General features: G+C 49.5%; 1 protein-coding gene across 3 annotated transcripts in view; it reads right to left on the bottom strand.

Moving 5' to 3' along the window:
- Positions 1–22,720, bottom strand: part of Loxhd1 (lipoxygenase homology PLAT domains 1) — a 206,281-nt gene that overhangs the window by 46,778 nt on the left and 136,783 nt on the right. For 2 of the 3 annotated variants that reach the window (XM_045144249.1, XM_004656812.2), the window contains 8 exons: positions 19,555–19,671; positions 18,576–18,738; positions 14,565–14,719; positions 10,543–10,752; positions 10,293–10,428; positions 7,175–7,383; positions 5,946–6,131; positions 2,406–2,533 (listed from right to left, as the gene is read on the bottom strand). In XM_045144249.1, the coding sequence (XP_045000184.1) occupies positions 2,406–2,533; positions 5,946–6,131; positions 7,175–7,383; positions 10,293–10,428; positions 10,543–10,752; positions 14,565–14,719; positions 18,576–18,738; positions 19,555–19,671 (1,304 nt within the window). The remainder of the gene's footprint in view (positions 1–2,405; positions 2,534–5,945; positions 6,132–7,174; positions 7,384–10,292; positions 10,429–10,542; positions 10,753–14,564; positions 14,720–18,575; positions 18,739–19,554; positions 19,672–22,720) is intronic. The other variant, XM_004656811.2, reaches the window with a different exon arrangement.

Here is a 22,720-nt window from a genome sequence, read left to right as displayed (position 1 = left end):
TGATGAGTGCTCCACAGGTGGGGAGGTGGCACAGGAGAGGGCTTGCCTTGCTACTGACTTTTGAGCTCTGGCCTCTGTCCACAGCACCTGATAGCAGGGACGCACAGATCGCACCGCACGGGGCCTTCTGCATGTGCATGTGCGTGTGCATGTGTGCATGAGTGCACACAAGTGTGTGCTGGCCTCCATCCTGAGCGCACAGCTTTGCTTGGGTGAGCTGTCTCCCTGCATGGCCCGTGCCGTGCCTGTGACACACGTGCAGCAGACTTTCTTTCCATCTCTTCCATGGAGACACGGACCCCCAACAAGGACCCTCAGGCATAGGTGCGGCAACGTGCGGACGCAACACAGCAAAGTGGGGCGCCGGGACGAAGCCAAGCTTACCAACCACACTAAGAAATGTGGGCTCCCCTCCCAGAATCAACCCTAGCCAGAGAAAGAACGTGCTCTTACTATAAGGTATGTTGAAGCGTTTACGGTGTGTTTGCCTCTCTTCCTTCCCCTCTCTCCCTCCCCTCCTTTCTCTGCTTCCTCTCTCTTTATTCCCTACTCCCTCCCTCCAGCAAGGGCTCTGGACATCTGCCAGTCAAGCAGAACACAGGAGTGAGAGGATCCACCAGAGAAAAAGCTGGGAGTTTGGAGTTGGGCGGGGTTCAGCATTGGAATAGAGAGGGGAGTAGAGAGCAGGTTGAGGGGTGATGGCCAGACCATGGCTGAGAAAGAGAACTCCGACCCACAGCCTCTGCACGGAATTTTAGTCTTGGTTCAGCACTTGGCTCAGGATGGCCAGGACTTAGTCAGAGACTGCCAGCTTCCTGTCGGGTCTCAGTTCTCAAAACGGAACCAACAAGCAAAACCCAACTTGCTCTTTAATTCAGTCACATAGGATGTCCTATGTCCTGTTTATCCAGCTTTCCCTTTAGATCCACAGTTTCTGTTCTTTTGCCCAAATTTTTCTGAGCCTTACCATGCCACAAATAACCCTCCACTATATACGGCCTTTCCACCCCAACCACACTTAGTTGATTTCCAGGTTCCAGCAGGCTTTAAATAAAATGTTCTCATTGGAGCTCTGTTTCTTCCTACAACTGTCTGGGTCCAAATCTCAGTTCTCCCACTTACTAGCTGGGTAACCTGTTACTTCATCTCTCTGTGTCTTGGGCACCCTATGGCCTTGATATGACAACAGTGCAGACTAGAGGAAGTGCTGTGGGTTAACGTAGGTGGAAAAGCACTTCCAACAGTGCCTCTCCTAGAGCAGGTGCTCAGAGAGTCATTTTTTAATTTGAGAAATAGAGAGGGTGAGAGAGACAGAGACCGAGAAAGAAAGAAGATAGTCATTCTTATTATCAGCACCATCGCTAGCTACTGTAGGGGGGATTCCAGGAGGAAATTATGGTGTCTCGTGACGAAGAGCAGCACTACTAGGTGAAGGCATGTAGAGCTCTTCTTGTCAGACCTCTGAGGTGAGATGCGCAGAAGGAACACAGCACCCGCTCTTGTGAGTTGCTTTGTCCATGGGAAGAAATTCTCTGCCTGGTCCCTAATAGCCTCACCTCCACCATCACCTTCATCACTCTCCTCCTCCTCCTCCTCCTCCTCCTCATTATCCCCATCCAGCATTTCTTTTGTTCTTGCCTCTCCTTCAACATTTCTTAATGTTTGACAATTTATCACTTTTATTTTGCAATCATTTTAGATGCATAAAATTTGCAAACATACAAGAGTTCTGGGATGGGGAGATGGCTTAGCAGCTAAAGGCACTGGCTTAAAAAGCCAGCTACCCTGGGTTCAATTCCTCAATATTTACATAAAGCCAGATACACAAGGTGGTACATGCAAAAGGCCTGATGTACCCATTCTCAATCTCTCTCTCTCTCTCTCTAAATAAATTAAATTTAAAAAATAAAAGAGGGATGAAGAGATGGCTCAGCAGTTAAGGAGCTTGCCTGCAAAGCTTAACAACCCAAGTTTGATACCTTGTAACCACGTAAAGCCAGATGCCCAAAGTGGTGTATGCATCTGGAGTTTGTTTACAGAGGCTGGAGGCCCTGGTGTGCCCATTCTCTCTCTTTCTCCAAATAAATAAATAAAATATTTTTAACCTAAAAAAATTCTTAAACTAAAAAAATAGAAGAGTTCTTCTTACCCTTCTTCCAGCTCCCCCTATTGTCAACATCTGACATTATCACAGTGTGGTGGGCAATGATGCTATGGACTGAGTGTTCGGGGCTGGCTCAAGAGAGAGAGAGAGAGAGAGAGAGAGAGAGAGAGAGAAGTGTTCTGCTAGAGCAGACAAAGGTGTGGCAGCGCCAAGACCCCATGATGTGCAGCAGGTGGGCAGAGCCAGTGTGGCTGAGGAGAGAGGTGGGTGGATGTGAGGCAGGAGTAAGGCATCCATGTACCTGGCCTTCTTTTTGTCCAGTTTCACCTCCTCTGTGCTCCCATTGATGCCGTAGAGGGTCATAAAGATGTTGGAGTCAGTTCCTCCGCCGACCACATCACCAGTCCACACCGTCATCTCGTAAAGCACCTGTCATGAGAGGGACTTGCTTTTGAGCCTCAGCTCTGCCCACAAACCCATCTAACCCTCCTCAGTCTTCCCAAGGATGCTCTGCCAACTCTGCCACTCTGAAAGGAGCCTGCTCTGGTCAATGACGTATGCATGGAGAAGCAGCCTGCTGCATTCTGGGCCTTTCTGAGCCCACCCAGCCAGGAAGGAGTCTGCTTCTGAGGGGCACTGTGTGCCATGGAGATATGTGAGGCCAGCCCTCACCAACTCGTCAGCCCATGCATCCTGGGTGTCTAGGAATTAGGATAGTGCTTTTGGGAACCTCCAGAGCTCCATTTAAATCCAGGTCTGGGGCTGCAAAGATGGCTCAGCAGTTAAAGGCACTTGCTTGCAAAGTCTGATGGCTTGGGTTTAATTCCTCAGTACCTATGTGAAGCCATGTGCACAGAGTGATACATGCATCTGGAATTTGTGTGCAGTGCAAAGAGCTTGGCATGATGTGTCTCCTTCCTTCTATTCCTCCCTCTCTCCTTCCTTCTCTCTCTCTATCCCTTCCTCTCTCCCCACCCCACCCCCACTCTTTACAAGTAAATAAATCCAGGCTTTCCTTCTGCCAGACTTTGACCCTGGGCAGGTAGCAGCATTACTTCCCCTATCTGGAAACAAGGGTTCAGTCCTTGCAGAATCATGAGAGCTACAGATGGTTTTCCTCCAATGGATATTGGTGCTTGGTCCGCCATAGGTATGGATTCAAGAAACAGCAGTGGGGCAGGCGAAATTGCTCATGGCTAATGGTGTTTGCTTGCAAGGCCTGCTGGCCTGGGCTCAAGGACCAGGTTCAACTCCCAACATCCACACAGAGCCAGTCACAAAAAGTGGTGCAAGTATCTGTCATTTGCTTGCAGTGGCAAGAGACCCTGTTGTGCCCATACATAATAACACACGCATACAAATAAATAAAAGTATTTATTGGAAAAAATAGCAGCTGGGCTGGAGAGATGGCTTAGCGGTTAAGCGCTTGCCTGTGAAGCCTAAGGACCCTGGTTCGAAGCTCGGTTCCCCAGGTCCCACGTTAGCCAGATGCACAAGGGGGCGCACGCGTCTGGAGTTCGTTTGCAGTGGCTGGAAGCCCTGGTGCGCCCATTCTCTCTCTCTCCCTCTATCTGTCTTTCTCCCTGTGTCTGTCGCTCTCAAATAAATAAATAAATAAATAATTAAAAAAAAATAGCAGCAGTGGTTAGGGTGTTTCCTACTTCCCCTCCTGCCAGCTCACTCCTGGAGTCTGTGAGGAAGGAGAGCCATGGAGAGACATTTAAGAGCCACTTGTGAAGCAATCGATGTCCTGCTTGACCAGTCTTCCCCTTAGATCCTCATGTTTTATTCTTTTTACCCAAGGTTTGCCCCCCAAAAGCTGGATTTCCTTGTCTGTGTCCCCTGGGGGGAGGAACAAACCTTTCTTCCCTGCAGTGGCAGACAGTCCCTGAGGGGGTGGAGACTCTGTCTCCATTGCTGCTCCTGAGCATCCTAGGGTCCTGACTCTTTATAGTCTCCCCTCTCACCACGTGCCCACAGACTGACAAGCAGTCCTAAAGGGTTAGGAGAGGCGGGAATGGCCAGACTGATCGTCTCTCTTCCCCTGTGCCATTCTAGATGCCTTGAATCCCAGAACCCGAGCTATTTGTCACCTTGGTCATGTCTCGGCCACTGTGCCAGGTGGGTCTTGTCCTGGACATGACAGGGTCATAAACAGCACATGCAGACCTGACCCACGGGAGAACACAGCACAGGGATCCCCAGAGATTGCCCACCAGAGGTCCCTGAGGACTAGCGGTGAATGTGTGGTTACTGGGACAAGCAGGAATTGACCCTCTCTTGCTCTTATCCAGACAGGCATGAGAAATAGAATGATGAAAAAAAAAAAAAAGTGCCTTCACGACCCCCAGGGAAACCAGCCCCTAAGGTCCTGTGTTCTCTGTGGCCATCAGTTTCTCCTTTTCACAGACATCTCTCCCTTTATGTAATCAGCGTGTTTCCAAAAACAGACGGAAGCCAGGCTCCTGTCATTCCGGCCTGGTATCAGGTGTCCCGGGGAGAGGGGCCAGTCCAAAGGGCACCGTGGTCCTTTGTACAGGAACAAGCCTGTGTTCTTTTGTTCCGTGAATAGCAGAGCTATGGATCTGGATTCTCCCGACCTCGCGCTGGGAGGAGACGCAGCTGCCCTGAATGGGGCGGGGGTGTAGGCGGAGGGTGGCGCACACAGACCCGCACAGGCTGGGAAGTGGGTCATGGCGGAGGCCCCCAGTGAACGGCAGGCTCTCCCACACCGTCCATCTGGCTGCAGATGGAAATGTCTGCGAATGAGGAGGCTGGCTGTAATGCAGAAAACTGCTCTGCCCTCCCACAGAGGAGGGGTGGGCACCCAAATTGCTGTCTGTCGGGATCTCAGGGTGTGAAGCGCTGCCGCTCCTGCTGTTTCCACACACAGGACGGCCAGGCCCTGCTCTGTCCTCTCCTTGGGGGCTGCTTCAGCTGGCCTGGACGGTGCCTGGCTTGGATTCTGACAGAACCAGAGCAAAGGGACAGGTTACTGCTGGTCCCATAGCTCATGAGAGAGACAGAGAATACCTGAGGCCGGGTGACCCCAAGGCCTCTGGGTTTCTTTTTTTTTAAAAATTTATTTATTTATTTATTTTTGAGAGTGACAGACACAGAGAGAAAGACAGATAGAGGGAGACAGAGAGAATGAGCACGCCAGGGCTTCCAGCCTCTGCAAACGAACTCCAGACGCGTGCGCCCCCTTGTGCATCTGGCTAACGTGGGACCTAGGGAACCGAGCCTCGAACCGGGGTCCTTAGGCTTCACAGGCAAGCGCTTAACCGGTAAGCCATCTCTCCAGCCCCCTCTGGGTTTCCGTATGTACTTGACCTCCAGCTCTGCACACCTCTTTCAAGGAGAATCGACTTGTCCCAGGTCCTGTGGGACAGGAAAGGAACTGAAAGCCGCTGCCTTCTAGTTTCTCCAGCTAAGAAGGCTATTGTGTGGACCCAACTATTGCTCCCTGAAGTCCAGAGGCTCGAAGTCTCCCCATGGCCCTTTTCTCCCATCACTATGGTGTGGGCGTGGTACAGAATGATGACCTGGCATTTCTGGGCTGTTACTGTCCATAGCTCTTTACAGACTGCTTGTGATCTTTTTAGTTCTGACCAAGATCGAGCACCCCAAAGGTCACAAAGAGAGGCATTATCTCCATGTGGTCAATGAGAAGACTAAGAGCCAGAGAGACCAGATGACTTGTCCAAGGACACTCAGCGGCTATTGGACAGTCATCCTGGCTCTGAACTAAGTCTAACCATTTTTCCAGCCTGCAGCTCTGGCCTCGTTTCCACCTTCCTTGCATTCCCTACCTGTAGGGAAGGAAACATGCACTATATACCTTCACCCCAATATTCACCACCATGGCGTCCAGCAGGTCAAAGACACGAGAGGTGACACCATCGCCTCGGTCCTTAGCAAGCCAGCAGTTACAGCGCAACGTGTATTTGGTGCCCTGGGTGGGCACTGCCAAACACAACTCTTCCACCAGCCAGCAGCTCTCAGGAGAGGCCCCGTCATGGCCCAGCTGTCGGGACACAGCAAGCCTGTGAAGATCTGCACGGTCACAGCTGTGAAGAAAGTCCCCTGTGCTCGGTGCCCCTGCCTTGTCTCGTACCCCATCCACATTGTCTCCTGCCAACATGCCGGGCACTCGCGTGAGGGAGAGGACAGCTCACAGGCCTAATGGAAGTCTCTAAGGCACTCAATTCTGGCTAGGTCTGACCTCACCAGGTGAGGAACTAGAGATTACTGGGGGTAAGGTGGGAGCTGGAGGGGTCTGAAACAGAGAAGTTCATCTCCTGCTGGCCTGGATCAAGAACACTGCCAGGTTTTGGAGTGCAACATGGTGAAAAATAGAAAGTAACACCTGGGAACTGAAAACCCTGGACCTGCAACACCAAGAGAATGGGTGTGACCAGCCACCAGCGTGCTTGGAGGAGGCTCTGCCCCTCACACAAGGACGGATCCCTGGTTACGCCTCGCTTTGGTCCCATTGGAACTTGAGGAGTGGCCCTAGAGAAGTTACATCTGGATTCCTGACCCCCCCACACACACACCTATGTTGTTTTCAGTTACCCAATTTGGTGGTCATTTCTAACAGAGGAATAAAAAAATGAATATACAGGGGACTGGAGAGATGGCCCAGAGGTGAAGGCGCTTGCCTACAGAGTCTAAAGTCCCAGATTCGATTCCCCACAGTACCCACATAAAGCCAGATGCACAGTGTTGCGTGCATCTGGTGTTCATTTGCAACAGTTGGAGGCCCTGGCATGCCTATTCGCTCACTCTCTCTCCCCCCTCTCTCTACTAGAAATAAATTTTTAAAAAATTTAAATTGTTTTTTAAATGAATACATAGGGCATGTCCATTTTGTACGTGGAAAACAGACATCCTGAGGGATGCGTGACTTGGCCAAGGTCACCCTGTGCATTGGTGCTGAAGCTAGGGCAATTTTCTCCACTAACTGCTTGGAGAAGCTCTGGGTCATGTTCCATGGACTACCCCCATGTACTGGCCAGCTCCTTCCTTCCCTGTGGGAGTCACATCAGGGGAGCTCAAGGCCAGTACCTCTATTTTTTTGATGGTGCCCACATCCAAGCCTCCGACGTAGAACTCCTCCACGGAGCCACATCTGAAGCCCCGCTTCCCTTGGGGGTAGTCCAGCCAGATGCGGTTACTATGTTCATCATCCTCCCCGATGAGTAAGATGAAGGCTCGGCTGTCGGTGGCCGCATCCTTGTGCTTCCCGGTGGTCACAGACACATAGTAGGGGATAACTGCAAGAGATGGTGGGGACTGACTTCACAACAGGCCGGGCAGACAGGTGCTGCCTTGGAGCCTTGTTCCCTGCTCAGAGACCAAGTGCAATAAAGCCTTCCAGGCTGGCAGCCAGTTCCAGAGATGAAGATGTCAGTAACACCCAAAGTAAAGACCTATGAGACCGCCCTCGTGACCCGCGTGGGCAAAGGCCCTTTGGTGAGTTATCGTACTTGAACCTCACCTTGCCAGACAAGGAAGGGTGAAAACAGCAACCCCTCGCTGAGTCTTGGAGTTCCATGCCTGAAATGCCAGCAGGAGTGGGCAAAAAGAAAGTCCCATAAAAAGCAAAAATTGAAGGCTGGAGAGATGGCTTGGCTGTTAAGCGCTTGCCTGTGAAGCTTAAGGACCCAGGTTCGAGGCTCGGTTCCCCAGGACCCACGTTAGCCAGATGCACAAAGGGGCGCAAGCGTCTGGGGTTCGTTTGCAGTGGCTGCAGGCCCTGGTGTACCCATTCTCTCTCTCTCTCTGACTCTTTCTCTGTCTGTCTGTCGCTCTCAAATAAATAAATAAAAATAAACCAAAACAATAAAAAGAAGAAGCTCAGACCCCGAGCCAAAAAAAAAACAACAAAAATTTGGGAGGAATAATAAAAATGCATTACGCATGTAACATAGTAGAAAAATGTCTAGGAACACACCCCTTTCCAAACCAAATCAGATCCGTCAACATAAAAACCTAGTCACGGGCTGGAGAGATGGCCAGTGGTTAAAGACACTTGCTTGCAAAGCCTGATGTCTGGGGCTCAGTTCCAGAGTACCCACATAAAGCCAGATGCACTAAGTGATACACGTGCCTGGAGTTTGTTTGCAGTGGCAGGAAGCCGTGGCATGCCCAATACGCACACTCTCTGTCTGTCTGTCTCTCTCTCAAATAAATAAATAAAAATAAGTGGGGCATGGTGGCTCACACCTTTAATCAGTTCTGAGGCTATATAGTGAATTCCAAGGCAGCCTGGGAGATAGCAAGACCCTACCTCTACCAAACAATAATAATAATAATAATTAAAAAAAACTATTCATGTTGGAGTCATTTAGATTTCTAGATACCCACTCTGAGTCCATTCTTCTTGCAGCTGGGGTTGGGGGAGGTTCTAATATGTACGCAGTGATTGTGGGGTGGGTTGCTAGGACAGTCTCTTTAAAGGGTCGGATGCTTCTGGAAAGACTACCCTTTAGCCTCTTACCCTTCAGTTCATTCTGCTGGGACTACGGATATGGTGGCTGGAGCCTTACCTGTCATCTTGGGATAAGAATGAGCTTTAGAAGCCGGGTGTGGTGGCGCACGCCTTTAATCCCAACACTAGGGAGGCAGAGGTAGGAAGATCGCTGCGCATTCAAGACTACCCTGAGACTACACAGTGAATTCCAGATCAGCCTGAGCTAGAGTGAGACTCTACCTCAAAAAAAGAATGACCTTTAGGATGGAGGTTTTTATGACATTGTCAGAGTGACCATGTTGAAAAAGCCTAACTCCCTGACGTCACTGGAGCTGCTGAATTTCCCTTGGATGGCTTACTTTTGAACTTTTATGCAAGACAACAAAGTTTGGTGGGGCTGGGTATGGGGGTGCACACCTTTAATTCCAGCTCTCAGGAGGCTGAGGTAGGAGGATTGTTAGGAGTTTGAAACCAGCCTGGCTTTCAAGCAGAGTGAGTTCCAGTTCAGCCTGGACGAGGGTGAGACCCTATTTCAAATAAAACCAAAAATAAATAAAAGTTTTGACGTTTCTGTGGGCCTGTTATTTGCACTTAGTGATCAACAAGGCCTGAACCATCACCTCAGGAGATGGAGACACCATCCTGTTGCGGTGGGCTTAGGCTGTGTCAGCTGAAATCTCTGGTGCAGCCCCTGCCGCCTGCAGTCCCCTGAGTTTTCCTCTGCACCTCTACATGGCCTTCTTTCATCTTTCTGGCTGCTTCACTGGCAAGGAGAACCACTTCCCTTGTGGAGCCTCCATTTTTCACCGAGTGAGAAGGTGGCGTGTGGACAGATTGCCAATCTCTGCCTGACCTTAGAGACCCATGCCATAGTCTCCTGGAAGGGGCCATGGTGGTGATCACATGCTTAATAAGAGAATAGTAACTGAATAGAAGGCAAGGCATGTACATATGCAAGAGACAAATATAGAGCTGCCTTATCTCAAAAATCAGGTTGGTGAAATGAGTTCACTTGTCAGGGAATTAGGATTTTGTTTTGTGGAGGAAGCAAACATCAGGACGGGGAAACTGACTCATCTTTTTTTTTTTTTTTAATTTTTTTGGTTTTTCGAGGTAGGGTCTCACTCTGTAGCTCAGACTGACCTGGAATTCACTATGGAGTCTCAGGGTGGCCTTGAACTCACAGTGATCCTCCTACCTCCGCCTCCTGGGTGCTGGGATTAAAGATGTGTGCCACCACTCCTGGCCTGACTTATCTTTTTTATCATCAGAACCAGACATGGAGTTTAAGTCCCTAAAAACCAGCTTGGGACACCTTTTCTTGGCCCTGGGCACACATTGCATGACATGATGCTGTAGGTGGCCCAGGGCACCCCTGCTTTCTCTCAGATTGTCCTGGACACCCTGACCAGAATCCATGTCTGCGTGAGGGCAGAGTTTAGGACAATATCCTTCTGGTGGGGAGCCAGTGGGTGAAGGACACCTCACCCTAACATCCATGCATGGCTTCTCTATCTATGGGGTGGTGGGCTTCTCTCGGTCAGCACACCTCACAGGGCCATTGAACATGTATAAATTACCTGTATAAATTATCAAGCATTCAACCCACTTCATATCAATGGTGGGATTACAAGACAGCCTGTCCAGGAACAGCTTAAAGCTAGCTCCATGTGCCTGCTTGTCATCTGAAGAACTCCCTGACCCACTCACCTGGGCCCTCCTGAACATAGTCAGCCATGGGCCCCGTCACTGTATCAATGTCCACGTCTGCCATCTTGGAACTCAAGGCAATTTCCCAGAAGTCAGCAGGGCTGCTGCAATTGCTACTTCGGTCCCCAGTGTACTCCTGTAAGGAAAAAACACAGCTCCGACCTGTCACAGCACTGGCACCTTCTGCTCCAATGATCTGCCCCCTGGTAGAAAGATGGCCACAGGCCACAGTGCCCTTCCTTCACCGTACCTTCTCATAAAAGAGCCTCTCCAGCCGCCCATCCTCCTTCTTCAGGGACAGCCAGCGTCCACACAGGAATAGGAACTCGTCCTCATTGGTGTCGTTCCAGATCTCCACCTTCTCCACATACCAATCTGCGTACCATTTGGTGTTGTCGTGGCGGAGCTTGATCTTGTAGATGACTCCCAGGTCAGCAGCCTCAATGATGAAGGTGTCAGCCTGGGGAGTTCGCGTGTGGGGGGCGTGGGTGGGGCAGCACCCCGTTCCAATCCCCTTCAACCCCCTCATCAAAGATCTTCTCCTGGGATATGAAGCTGAACAGAACCTTCTAGCTAAGGACTCCCCTCTCCCCCCTGACCCAAATCACTACAATCAGTGCTTGGTGTCCAGGTTCAAGGCTTCTCTTCCACACTGGCCCCATTTTGTAGTCCTAATCATGTGTGTAACTCCTTGCAGAAGACTGCCTTTGCCCAGATTTTTCTTGGGATGAGTTGGGGTGTTTAGAAGATAGAGTCTGAAGAGTTGTGTGAGTGGGGATGAGACTTGAATGCCCAAACAGTGACAGATGAGGGATGCCAGAGCCAGTCTTGTTAACCTGAAGCATCAAAAACTGACTGAGGTCACTAGAGTAAAACTGGGCACACCCCATGACATAGAAATTCCATTTCTTTCTATGTTAAAGGAAGATTTTAATATTAGCAACAGGATGTTTGCTGAGAAAAGCTTTGACAGTGGGAATTCTGAAGCTATCCAGGGACTTATCTACTGGGGAATAGCTAAATAACTCTGGGACAGCCTTCCCTGGGGAGTGGACTTGTGTGGTGGTTATAATCCCACCTATATTTGAACAGCTCAATGTAGAATGATCTTCAAGGCCTTCTGCTTAATGCCAAAGGCAAGATGAGAAATATTTATACACAATGATGCCTTTTATGTAAAAAAAGAAAGAAAGAGAGAGAGAGAGAGAAAGAAAGAAAAAAAGGGAAAGAAAGCAAAGGCAGAGAGCAACAGCATTTCGTTTCTATGGGTGCGTGGGTGGAAAAGTATGCAGAGAAAATGCTTGGAAAAGTGTAGAGACAGGAAAAAGTATAAGCACTCTGGAAAGTGGGCTCAGCGGTCTGTTGGGAACATTCCAGGCCATAAAGGGCAGGTCATGAATGTCTGCAAACACCATGGGGGATTTCGGTGCTGTGTGGGACCCACGCACCCCTGAGGGACTGAAGGAAGAGAGCCATGGCATCTGTGTTGGATGAGTTGCTGAGTTGACCGATGGGCAGGTGGTGTCTGGAGCTGGGAGATCAGGCAGGTTCAGTGAGGAGTCAGAGGAGGAAGGGCTGAGTGGTGATGAGCTGACTCGGCTGACATCTGATTGGGTGTGGACAGGGAGAGGGTGCTGGTAGGAAAGAGGGTGCCAAGGAAGATTCCTGAGCCAGTGAAGAGACAGAAGCTTTAAGATGCTCAGAAGTGAGTTTAAGACCATATACGTGGAAACAGAGCTAGGCATAACTCTAGCTCTCTTGATGGGGGCATCAAACCAGAAGAAAGAGCTGAGCAGCATGGCTCACATCTATAACACCAGCACTTAACAGGCAGGGTGAGGCAGGAGGATTGCCATGAGATCCGGGTCAGCCTGGGCTACACAGTGAGTTGTAGGGTAGCCTGGGACACAGAATGAGACCCTATCTCAAAAGGGGAGGTACTGGATAGAAGTCTTAGTGGTTAAGGCATTTGTCCGCAAAGCCTAATGGCATGTTTGATTTTCCAGTACTGACTTAAGTCTAGATGCACAAAGTGGTGCATGCATCTGGAGTTCTTTTACAGTGGCTAGAGGCCCTGGTGTGCCCATTCTTTCTTTTTCTCTCCTTACAAATAAATAAATAAATAAAATATTTCTTAAGATTTTATTTTTTAAATTTATTTATTAGAGACAGAGAGAGAGAGAGAGTAAGAATGGGCACACTAAGGCCTCTAGCCTCTGCAAATGAACTCCAGATGCACGTGCCACCATGTGCATCTGGCTTATGTGGGACCTGGAGAATCGAGCCTGGGTTCTTAGGTTTCGCAGGCATGTGCCTTAACCGCTAAGCCATCTCTCTAGCCCAAATAAAATGCTTTTAGAAGACAACAAGACAAAACAAAAGCAAACAAGCAAATTAAAGAAAAAGAATAGGAGAAGGAGGAAACCATGGGGCAGAACAGGGCAAAGAAGTCGAGTGATGTCATAACTGCTGAGAGAGACAGAGAGCTGACCGTGGGGAGGAGAGATCGCATCACTTTCATTTACGTCTTAATTCATTTGCTTGCTCAACGCATATATATCGAGCATCTCTGCCAGGCTCTGTGAAGATAATCATGAACAAAAGCCCATCCATCAGCATGACACACTGCTATTGCACCAATGCACACATCAGTGTGGATGGAGTGGGGCAGCGGTGCTCTGCCAGGCCTTAACAGTGCTCTGCACAGAAGATTGCTCACCAGGTGCTAGGCACACTTTTGGTGCTTTATATGTTTTCATTCGATTGACCATCACAATACTCACAATTAGTTCTATTTTCCGGTGGAGGAAATTGAGGTACAGAGGTGTTAGGTAATGTGTCCAAGATCATATCAGTAATATCAGACCAGCATTTACACTAGTGATCTAACTCCACTGTCTGGGTACCTGATTAATCATGTCCCCAGTGTAGAGTCAGGGACACACATGAATCCCCTGGACCTCTCCGGCTTCCCAGTTTTTCCACAATCAAAAGAAGAGGACAGACAGGCCACCTCTTAACTATCGTGCATGGGCAGTGAACAGTGACATCTCATATGCCTTGTGTACATAAGTGGTTCTCCCTAGTACAGAAGAGCTCTTACATCCTGTCCTCTTGCTCAGCTCAGAGGTCTGATTGGCAATCATATTACTGTTCCCGCCCACTTTGGAAGCAGGACGCTGAAGTCAAAGGCAGATGGCTTCTTTCTAAATGACGGGCCAAAGAATGGCAGGGCTGGGCCGAATGTCTCCATGACGCTTGCTAGACTCATGGGGTCACCAGCCACTGCAGACTCATCAGAGAATATCCACTTTTCTTCTCCCAGGGCTAATTTTCTCCTCCTACGTAGAAAGTGGATCATCACAAAGGCTCATGCCTGGCTGAGGGTCAGGCTCAGGACACCCTTGGGGCAAGAGTGCTGGTGGACTAACAGCTAATGTCCTCGCTGCTCTCCTTAGGGACTGCCTGGGCCTGTGAGGTGTTGGGCAAACATGCACAGGGAGAGAGAGGAAAAGAGCTGTGGAGAATGTGAAATGGCCAGGGAAGGGAGAGGAGATGAGATTGGAGGGGAAGTCAAGCTGGTGGGAAGTGATGTTTGGACCCCTCTGGAGAGACTGTCCTTTTTGTAAATGGCCAGTATATGAAAGCTGTGGTAGAAAAAGCTGTTCAATTGCTTTCAGGCTCTTTCTCAAAACCACAGTACCTTGTGCTTAATAGAGAGCATGTTTGGCACCCCCATAGATAAGCCAGGTCAAGGTGATTCAACCTGGGTGGTAGTGAGGAGCCTCCCTGTTTCCTCTTCCACCACCATTGTTCCTGATGGCCTCAGTGCTGCCCGTGGCTCTGCACAATAGAGTTCAGCCAATTCCTATCAGATTCCTCGTGCTACAGACAGGGAAACTGAGGCCAGTGAGGTTAAACCACACGAGGAGTTGAGGGCGAAGCCAGGCTTCCGGGCCCCAAGTGCTATCCCCACTGCTCTATAGCCTTCACCCCTATAGGCGTGGACAGGCTACGAGGAGCTGGTTTTCTGGAGAGAGGCCATGTCTATGTAGCCGACGACCTGGCGCTCAAGCCTGCTTCCTGTTCCGCCCACCCGACCCCATGCAGGACCCAGAGCAGACACACCACCAGAAGCTATGCTTAGCGAGGAGAGGCAAGGTCAAGACACCCCCAAAGGAGGGTTCTTGACACCCTACGGACTTCTGAGACACCCTCTTTTATTCAGATGAGGAAAAGGGGGGATGGGGTTCCCCAGTTTGTCCCGCCTACCGTTCCTTTCTCAAACTTGTTGGTGCGGTTCTCTGACTTGCCAAGGTACCGCTCCCCAGTGTCCCCAAGGTCTCCGTAGATGGTGATGTAGACTTTAGCATCTGTGCCCGCCCCAGGAACATTCCCCGTGAAGATCTGCACCGAGTACAGCACAACTAGGCAGCAAGTGGGACAGACAAGCAGACAGAGGAAAGGAAGAAAAGGACGGCAGCACATTAGACCTGGGGAAGAGGGTTTGTAGGTTCACGCCTTCCTGTCATTTTCCTGGTTATGGAGTGTGCCCGTGTGATCTGTACCCAGGAGGCTCTTAGAAAGCCAAAGGTGGAGACATCAAAACCCAGGAGACTGCCTGAGGTGTGTCCTCACTGTGGACAGTGACTCTTGCCGTTGTGACACACTGACAATACGAGGCCTTCGCAACTGACCAGTATCAATGCCAGACTCTTCCAGCTGGTGTATGGATGCGGAGATGCAGTATTTTTTTTAATGTAGTCCTTCTTTATTCTCATTTATTCTTCAACCCATGGGTACCCCTCACATGCCCCTACATTCCAGACAAACTTCTTTCTCCAAAAGCACAGTGACTGACACCTTCTCCTTTGTCCCTGTGGCCCCTGGGAAAGGACTCAATACCTATTGGGTGACCATTAGGCAAAGGTCTTAAGGAAAATAGGAATGAGTGTTGTCTTGTTTGCCTCTACTGCTGTGAGCTCAGCAAGGTTGAATATAGCTCCTTTCTTGGTCAATTTACAGCCCTGTAGACAAAGAACTCTTTTTTCTTTTTTTGATTATTATTTTTTTTAAGGTAAGGTCTCAGTCTAGCCCAGGCTGACCTGAAATTCATGATAGTCTCAGGGTGGCCTCGAACTCACAGTGATCCTCCTACCTCTGCCACCCAAGTGCTGGGATTAAAGGCATATGCCACTATGCCCAGCTTTCTTATTTTTATTAGAATACAAAGAACCAGGTTTCAATATGGTATTTTCAACCAACTTTTTTGTTTTCCTTCCCCCTTTCCTCCTCCCTACTCTCCCCTTGGGTCATCCCTCCCCCCCCCAACTAACTTAGCCTCCCTTACCTGTATATGTTTTTCAGTGCTAAGAGGGCTCTGTTCCCCTCTTGCTAACCCTCTGTCCTTGGAGACTTGGAGTTTAAGGCCAAGGACCAACCAGGGAGACACTTGGCTGAATTGTTCCCAAGGGAGCAGGGTGGGAAGGAAACTTAGAGGTGACGGGAAGCACTGGGCAACTGGGAGGATGGAGAACTTGGGCAGCGATGTTTTTGCCACCCAGAGAAATGATTCGATTGTTGGTACTGAGCCAGAGCACCAGTGGTACTGCCTGGCAGAGGAACACAGGGCGGCAAGGTGCCCACACAGGCCTGGCCTTTCCTATGAACCCCAGGGATCTTTTGAAACCTCAAAAAATGGATCTCTTTCCTGTGGTGGCTGAGACGAACTTTCTTACCAGCCCCTTCAACTGGGCTCACAGCCACTTCCAACTCAGTTTAGTACTGTGGGCAGCTCCCACCCACAGCCATGGCCACATTCACACCGGGACATGATTCCTGGCAAGCTCTTCTTTCCCCCTGGATTCCACAGCCTCCCGCCTCCTTTTGCCTCCCTGGATACTCCTTGTTGACAGCCTCCTTGGGTTTGTCATCTCCTCCCAAGCCCACAGGCACCAAGTTCTCTGGCTCCACCTGCAATCCTTGAGTATCATCTCTCCCAGCCTGGCCCGCGTGGAGCTCTGCCCCTTCTGAACCCCATCCCTTTTCCAAGCCCACTCTACCTTCCCTCTCTCTCTCTGGCCCCATGATCCCAGGCCCTTATTCTGAGACTTGCTGGTCAGATGCATGTCCCTCAAAATGAGCAGGCGCCAGCAACTAATCCCAGATGTCCCCACCTCACCCTGCTCAGCTTGGTGCAGAACCAGCCAGCATTTCATGTACTGCATTAACAGATGAAATCAGCTCTTTGTTGCTTAAAAGAGCCAGCCTTATGTCTGTCAGGCCAATGCCAGCATGAGGTAATATTAAGAGCCTTGTCAGAGCTTAGACACAACAGTTGACTGTCCTTCCCCCCACCACCTCCCTTGCTTGTGTTTCTAACTTTCTTCAGACCTGCTCCACATGCAAAATCATCACAGGTGGGTGGGCCTGTTAAAACACCTTTTCTAAGAGCTCTTGTCCCAGAGCTGGATGCTGTGTCCCGGGGGCTATGACTAAATGGCCTTCCACCTCTCCCACGCCACCTCCACGGCTTTCTCTGGTCCTTTGGGGATCAGGAAAACTGATTCAGCTTCTGGGTGCTGAGCAGTGCAGTTCTGCGGGATCCAGCTATTTCAGGATCCTCCTCCCTTCCTCGTCCCACCAGGCCACAGAGCTCGTCAGGGGAAAGATGTTTCCTTAGAAACATCATCAGGCTCCAAGCGGCTTCTGTGGCGTGTGGTTCCTACAGAGCAGCCCAAGAGTCCCACTGTGACAGCTGTCCGGGGGTGTCTTCTGGGGTCCAAGTAGAAAAGAGACACATCTCTGATTAAATAGCAAAAAAAAAAAAAAAAAAGTCGGAGACAGGGGCTGTGGGTGAGGAGGGGCACACTCCTGGGCAACACACATTATTTTCTAAGTACAACTGCTCAGAATAAAGACATGCAGGAGGGACCACTGTTTTACCTCCAGGGATACAGAAGGAAAACAGCCTTTGTCATTTGTCATTGTTATTTTGACCTTTACCAGCAAAAAGCTCTCCTCTGGTTGCATACGGGAATCTTTGGGTTTTATTGGAATCTTGAGGCTTGCTCCTGCTCCAGTTATATATATATATATATATTTTGAAAGCAACATGGTATATTTGGGCTGAATTTCCAGGCTCTTGGAACTTCTCTCTCTGGCTGTGGTAAAGGATGGATGTGTGTGTGTGTGTGTGTGTGTGTGTGTGTGTGTGTGTGTGTGTGCGCACACAATGTAGAGAAAGAGGCTGAGGAGTCAGCCTTGAAGAGTGCCACCAGGCACAAGAAAGGAATCTAGCACTGTGGTCTACTCAGATAGGTAGAAAGATAACTGGACTGTGATGGTGTCACCAAGACCAAAGGAAGGGGAAGCATTAGAAGTGGGTGGTCAGGCAGACACAAATCCTGCAGAGAAAATGACATCATGAAGATGGTCAATGGTGACTGGCTCACACAGAAAACAAGCCCATGACTTTGGACAACCAGAAACTGCACCCAACACTAAAAACATGCCAATCCAATAGGTTTCTCTTTTCATTTCCCCCTCCCTCTTTTCCAGTGTTGGGGATCAAACCAGGGCCTCACATGGGAGACAAGTGCTCTCCTACTGACTTACACTCCCAGCCCTGGGATATTTCTTAACTCCCACTTGGAGCAACTTGGGTCCATCGAGAGCAAAGAGGACTGTGCCGTGAAGGCTCTTCCCAGATAAAGCTATGAGTCTGGGATGGCTCCTTCCACCCTGACCCAGAGGAGGCTCAAGTTAGACCTCCTTGCTGGATACTCAGATTTCAGAGCACATGTCCAGGGCAGAATCTTCTAGAGCCTGGTTCAGTGGACAAGAAAAAGAGCACAGGCAGTCATGTGTCTGACCCCAAGGCCACATGATCAGTGAGTGACCAGCATGTCCTTGCTTCTAATCAAGGTCCCCTCTAGAAGAAAATCCACCCTGCACAGCTTGGGAAACATTATAAAACTCGGGTTTCTCCTACGTAGGGAAAAAGCCAAGAGCAGGGTAATGCAGACAGTGGACAACCCTGTTTGGCCAGCATGGGATATGAGCATAAAGCTTCCAGTGAAATAGGCAAGACTGGACACTGCTTGCCACCTATCAGCTTATGTGCTTGGACGGGTGGTGTGACCATGAGCCTCGGTGGTGCAGCGTTAAGACCATCCTCCTGGGTGAGGAGGCTCACCTGGCATGAGGCAGGGGCTCTGTGAGGAAAGGCTGTAACCCTGGAGCTGCCTTTGCTGATGAGGGTGACCATTCCCACACACTTACTGTCCAAAGGCTCCTCAACTTCCTTGTACACTTGTCTTAAGGATCCATCTTTCATGTATTTCTCGGTGAAGATGTCATAAGGGACCAGTTCTCGGATGGTTTTCTTGTCGTCCTCAGAGGTGGCAAGCCACCGATCACATGGGAAAGTCAAGGTCTCCGTACCCTGGGTCGAAGAGGAAAGAGAAAACTTAGCCTTGGAATGTGGAAATGGTGAAATTTACTAGCTCGTGAGCATGTTAATTCTTATCAGAACCAAGGACAATGATGATGGGACCTCACAGAAGTACAGAACCACAGGAGAGCCTTCCTCCCCAATTCTACAAGAACTACTCTTAAACACTGGTATAACTGTAAGAGTTGGCTTTTGATGGCTGGGCTCCTAGACTCACTTTAAAAGGGTGTCTAGCTGGGCATGGTGGCGCACGCCTTTAATCCCAGCACTTGGGAGGCAGAGGTAGGAGGATTGCCGTGAGTTCAAGGCTACCCTGAGACTCCATAGTGAATTCCAGGTGAGCCTGGGATAGTGAGAGACCCTACCTTGAAAACCAAACAAAACAAACAAATAAAATAGGGTTTCTGAAACCCCCATCCTGGAGAGCTGGCTTCAGTAGGTAAGGGGAGAGTGCTCTGAGCTTTGAAATTTGCCTCAAGTCATTTTTTTCCAGCTGTGTCTAACAGCTAGCTGTCTCCTAATTGTGGAATTTTGTGATTTCAGAATGTTTCCCAAGCTGTGCAGGGTGGGTTTTCTTCTAGAGTACCTTGAGTAGAAGCAAGGACAAGCTGGTCACTCACTGGTCATGTGACCTTGGGGTTGGGAGCAGTTGCTTGTACTATTCTCCTGGACCACTGAAGCAGGCTCTAGAAGATTCCATCTTGGATACATGTTCTAGAAGTCTGAGTAGCCAGCAAGCAAATCTGCCTTGAACCTCCCCTGGGTCAGGGTGGGAAGAGAAGTAGGGCAAAGGTGTCCCAGACTCACATCTTTGTCTGGAAGGAGCCTGCGGATGTCCACATGGGAACAGTGCCAACCAGGGTTGATGCCCGTGTTATCATGGCCAATGCGGATTTTTTCAATGATTTCACCCACATCTTCCAACTGTGGAAAGGAGAAGAGACACTAGATGTTGGTGGAGTCCTCGGCCACAATACCTCCTCAGGTCACCACCCTCAGGTCCTTTGTTTTCCTTTTAAACTTTCAATTTTTTCCCATTTTTTAAAAAATTAAAAATTTATTTGCAAGAAGAGACAGAGACGAGAGAGAGATAGACACACACACACACACAGAGAGAGAGAGAGAGAGAGAGAGAATGAGTGTGCCAGGGCCTCTTACCACTGCAAACAAATACCAGATGCTTGCACCACTTTGTGCATTTGGTTTTGCATGAAAGCTAGTGAACTGAAGCCAGGCCAGGAGGCTTTGTGAGCAAGTGCCTTTAACAGCTGAGCCATTTCCCTAGTCCTGAGTCCTTTGAACTTCCAGGGATCATTTGCTTCCCAAAGGTCTCCATTGTGCAACCAGGCCAGGCCCGAACTCTACACATGGCATGGTCATGCTTTATTTTCCCAGCCCCACTTAGCCAGCCCTATCTCTGATACTATCAGTTCATCCCATTCGTCTTGGAGGCGTCTCACTCTTCAAAGCGCCCCTCTCTCACTGCCTCTATCTCCATGACTTGAGAAATCCTCGTTTTACTCCTGTCTCTCTGGGAAGACAATGTTCAAGTCCTCTATCTGCCCCCCAACCCACCCAGAGCCTGTCTTTTTCTGTCACCCCTCTACTATGCTCCCACAAATTCTACTCCCTGAAACTTGACCTCTTCTTCCAATAGGCCTTTATATACGACCGACCTGCCCCACTCTTCCTTCGTCCTTATGTTATCCGGTGCCTGCTTAATCTCATCAGGTCTCAGCTCAAGACTCACTTCCTCGGGAAAGCCCTTGGACTTCACCGAAGTCAAACCTCTCCTGATAATGCTCTCACAGCTTGGTAAATAGCTCCTTCTGAGAGCCCTCCTCGTAGGCACACGTTTACTTCTCTTTGTAAGTCGTCTGTCTCCTCTGCTACCTGACCCTAGTCATTCTCTCATCCACCACTGGAAACCACAAGGGCAGCAGCCTCAGGCTCGCCATGGTATCCCCAAAGCCCAGAACAGTGCCTGTTACCAAGTACTCAGCAAGCATGCACTGGAAGGATGACATGATTGTTACTTATCTGAAAAAAGAAAAACAGCCAGGCGTGGTGGTGCACACCTTTAATCCCAGCACTCGGGAGGCAGAGGTAGGAGGATTGCTATTAGTTCAAGGACACCCTGAGACTACAGAGTGAATTCCAGGTCAGTCTGGGCTACAGTGAGACCCTACCTCGAAAAACCAAAAGAAAAAAGAAAGAAAAAAAAAACAGTTATGGCTCTGTAGAGATGGCTCCGCGTGGTGGTTTGATTCAGGTGTCCCCCATAAACTTAGATGTTATGAATGCTAGGTTCCCAGCTGATGGAGATTTGGAAAATCATGCCTGCTGGAGTCAGTGCATTGTTGGGGGTGGGCTTATGGGTATTATAGCCAGTTTCCCCATGCCAGTGTTTGGCACACTCTCCTGTTGCTACAGTCCACCTTATGTTGGCCAGGGGATGATGTCCACCCTCTCTGCTCATGCCATTGTTTTCTCTGCCATCATGGAACTTCCCTCTCGAGCCTGTAAACCAAAATAAACCTCTTTTCCCCAAAAGCTGCTCTTGGTCAGATGATTCTGCCAGCAATGCGAACCTGACTGCAACACTCAGCAATTGATGACACTTTTTTCAAAGCCTGTTGGCCCAGATTCGATTCCCCAGTACCCATATAAAAGCAGATGCACAAAGTGGCACATGTGTCTGGAATTTATTAGCAGTGGCTAGAGGCCCTGGAATTCCCATATCCTCTCTTTTCCTCCTTTGTCTGTCAAGTCAATAAATTTTATATATACATGTATATAATATATACATATATATTATACATATACATAATATTTTGTTTATTTATTTGCAAGCAGAGAGAGAGAATGGGTATGCCCTAAGACCTCTGGACCTCAACATCTGCATCCTGAAAGTGGGGAGAATGGTATCTTTCTCAGCCAAGGGCAGGGGCATGGATAAGGGAGCCCCTTGAGAGTATATCTAGGTCAAAAATCACTAGCATGGTTCTTCTGCCACCTTCTACTGCAATTAACATGGGTGTTGCAACTACAGTGACCCTGTTGCCCCAGTGCCCGCTCTGCTCTGAATCAGAGAGCGGAGCCCACAGCTATGGTAGTCCTTTGTGGTCCTGGGAGCCCTAAAGACTCACCAAACAAGGGTCACTGTTTTCAGGCTGAAGTCAATGTGGCAGACATTTTTTAGCAGCCTCATCTGAGAAGTCCTGAATCTCTGGGTGAATGCCACACCCACAGGATCCCCACTGAGGTCCTCCCTGTCTCCCAGGACCAAGAAGTGAGGAGTCACCCTCTTCTTCGAGGTTCTGGATGTGTGGGCCTCCGGCTTCAGTGGCACCTCTGTGACCTTAATTCTCCAGCCACTGAGAACCACACATCAGGTGGCCATCTCAGCCCTGACTCCACCCACCCCGCCTGAGAACAAAGATGACTGCCAGTTATGGGTGTGGGCCTCAGAGGGTGGCTCAGGGACCAAGAGCATCAGATGGTTCTGGTGTTCCCTTGGGAGATGAAAACATCACAGAGAAGTCTCCAGGAGCTGAGCTGTTGACTGTCAACCCATTTTGTCACTTGATGTCATTTTAGCAAGTTTCTGACCTTCCTTTGATGTGTGAGGTGTGGGGGCAGATGGGTGCTTATCTTCAAGATAAGGATGGTTCCTGAGTGACCAGAGCCGTTCATCAAAAACAAAGCCTCCATAGCTATGGTGACCTCTAAATGAGCCAGAGTTGCTCCAGTACTGGCTTCCTCCTTTCCACCTTACTTGCCATCAGCCAAGAGGCTTGCACCACCAAGACATGGCAGAGTCGGCCCCGGTGTGAATGGAGACTGGCGTACTGCCATTTGGAAAGATCATGAGGACTCTATGAGTCGATCCATATCAAGTGTTTAGACCTGGGCTGACACGTTGGAAGTGACTACTAAGCTCTTCTTTTTCTCCCAACAATCCTTCATCTTC

The sequence above is a fragment of the Jaculus jaculus genome, chromosome 2, assembly GCF_020740685.1.
Source record: "Jaculus jaculus isolate mJacJac1 chromosome 2, mJacJac1.mat.Y.cur, whole genome shotgun sequence".
In the NCBI taxonomy this organism is placed as follows: domain Eukaryota; kingdom Metazoa; phylum Chordata; class Mammalia; order Rodentia; family Dipodidae; genus Jaculus; species Jaculus jaculus.
This window is presented reverse-complemented; position numbering and strand designations above follow the sequence as displayed.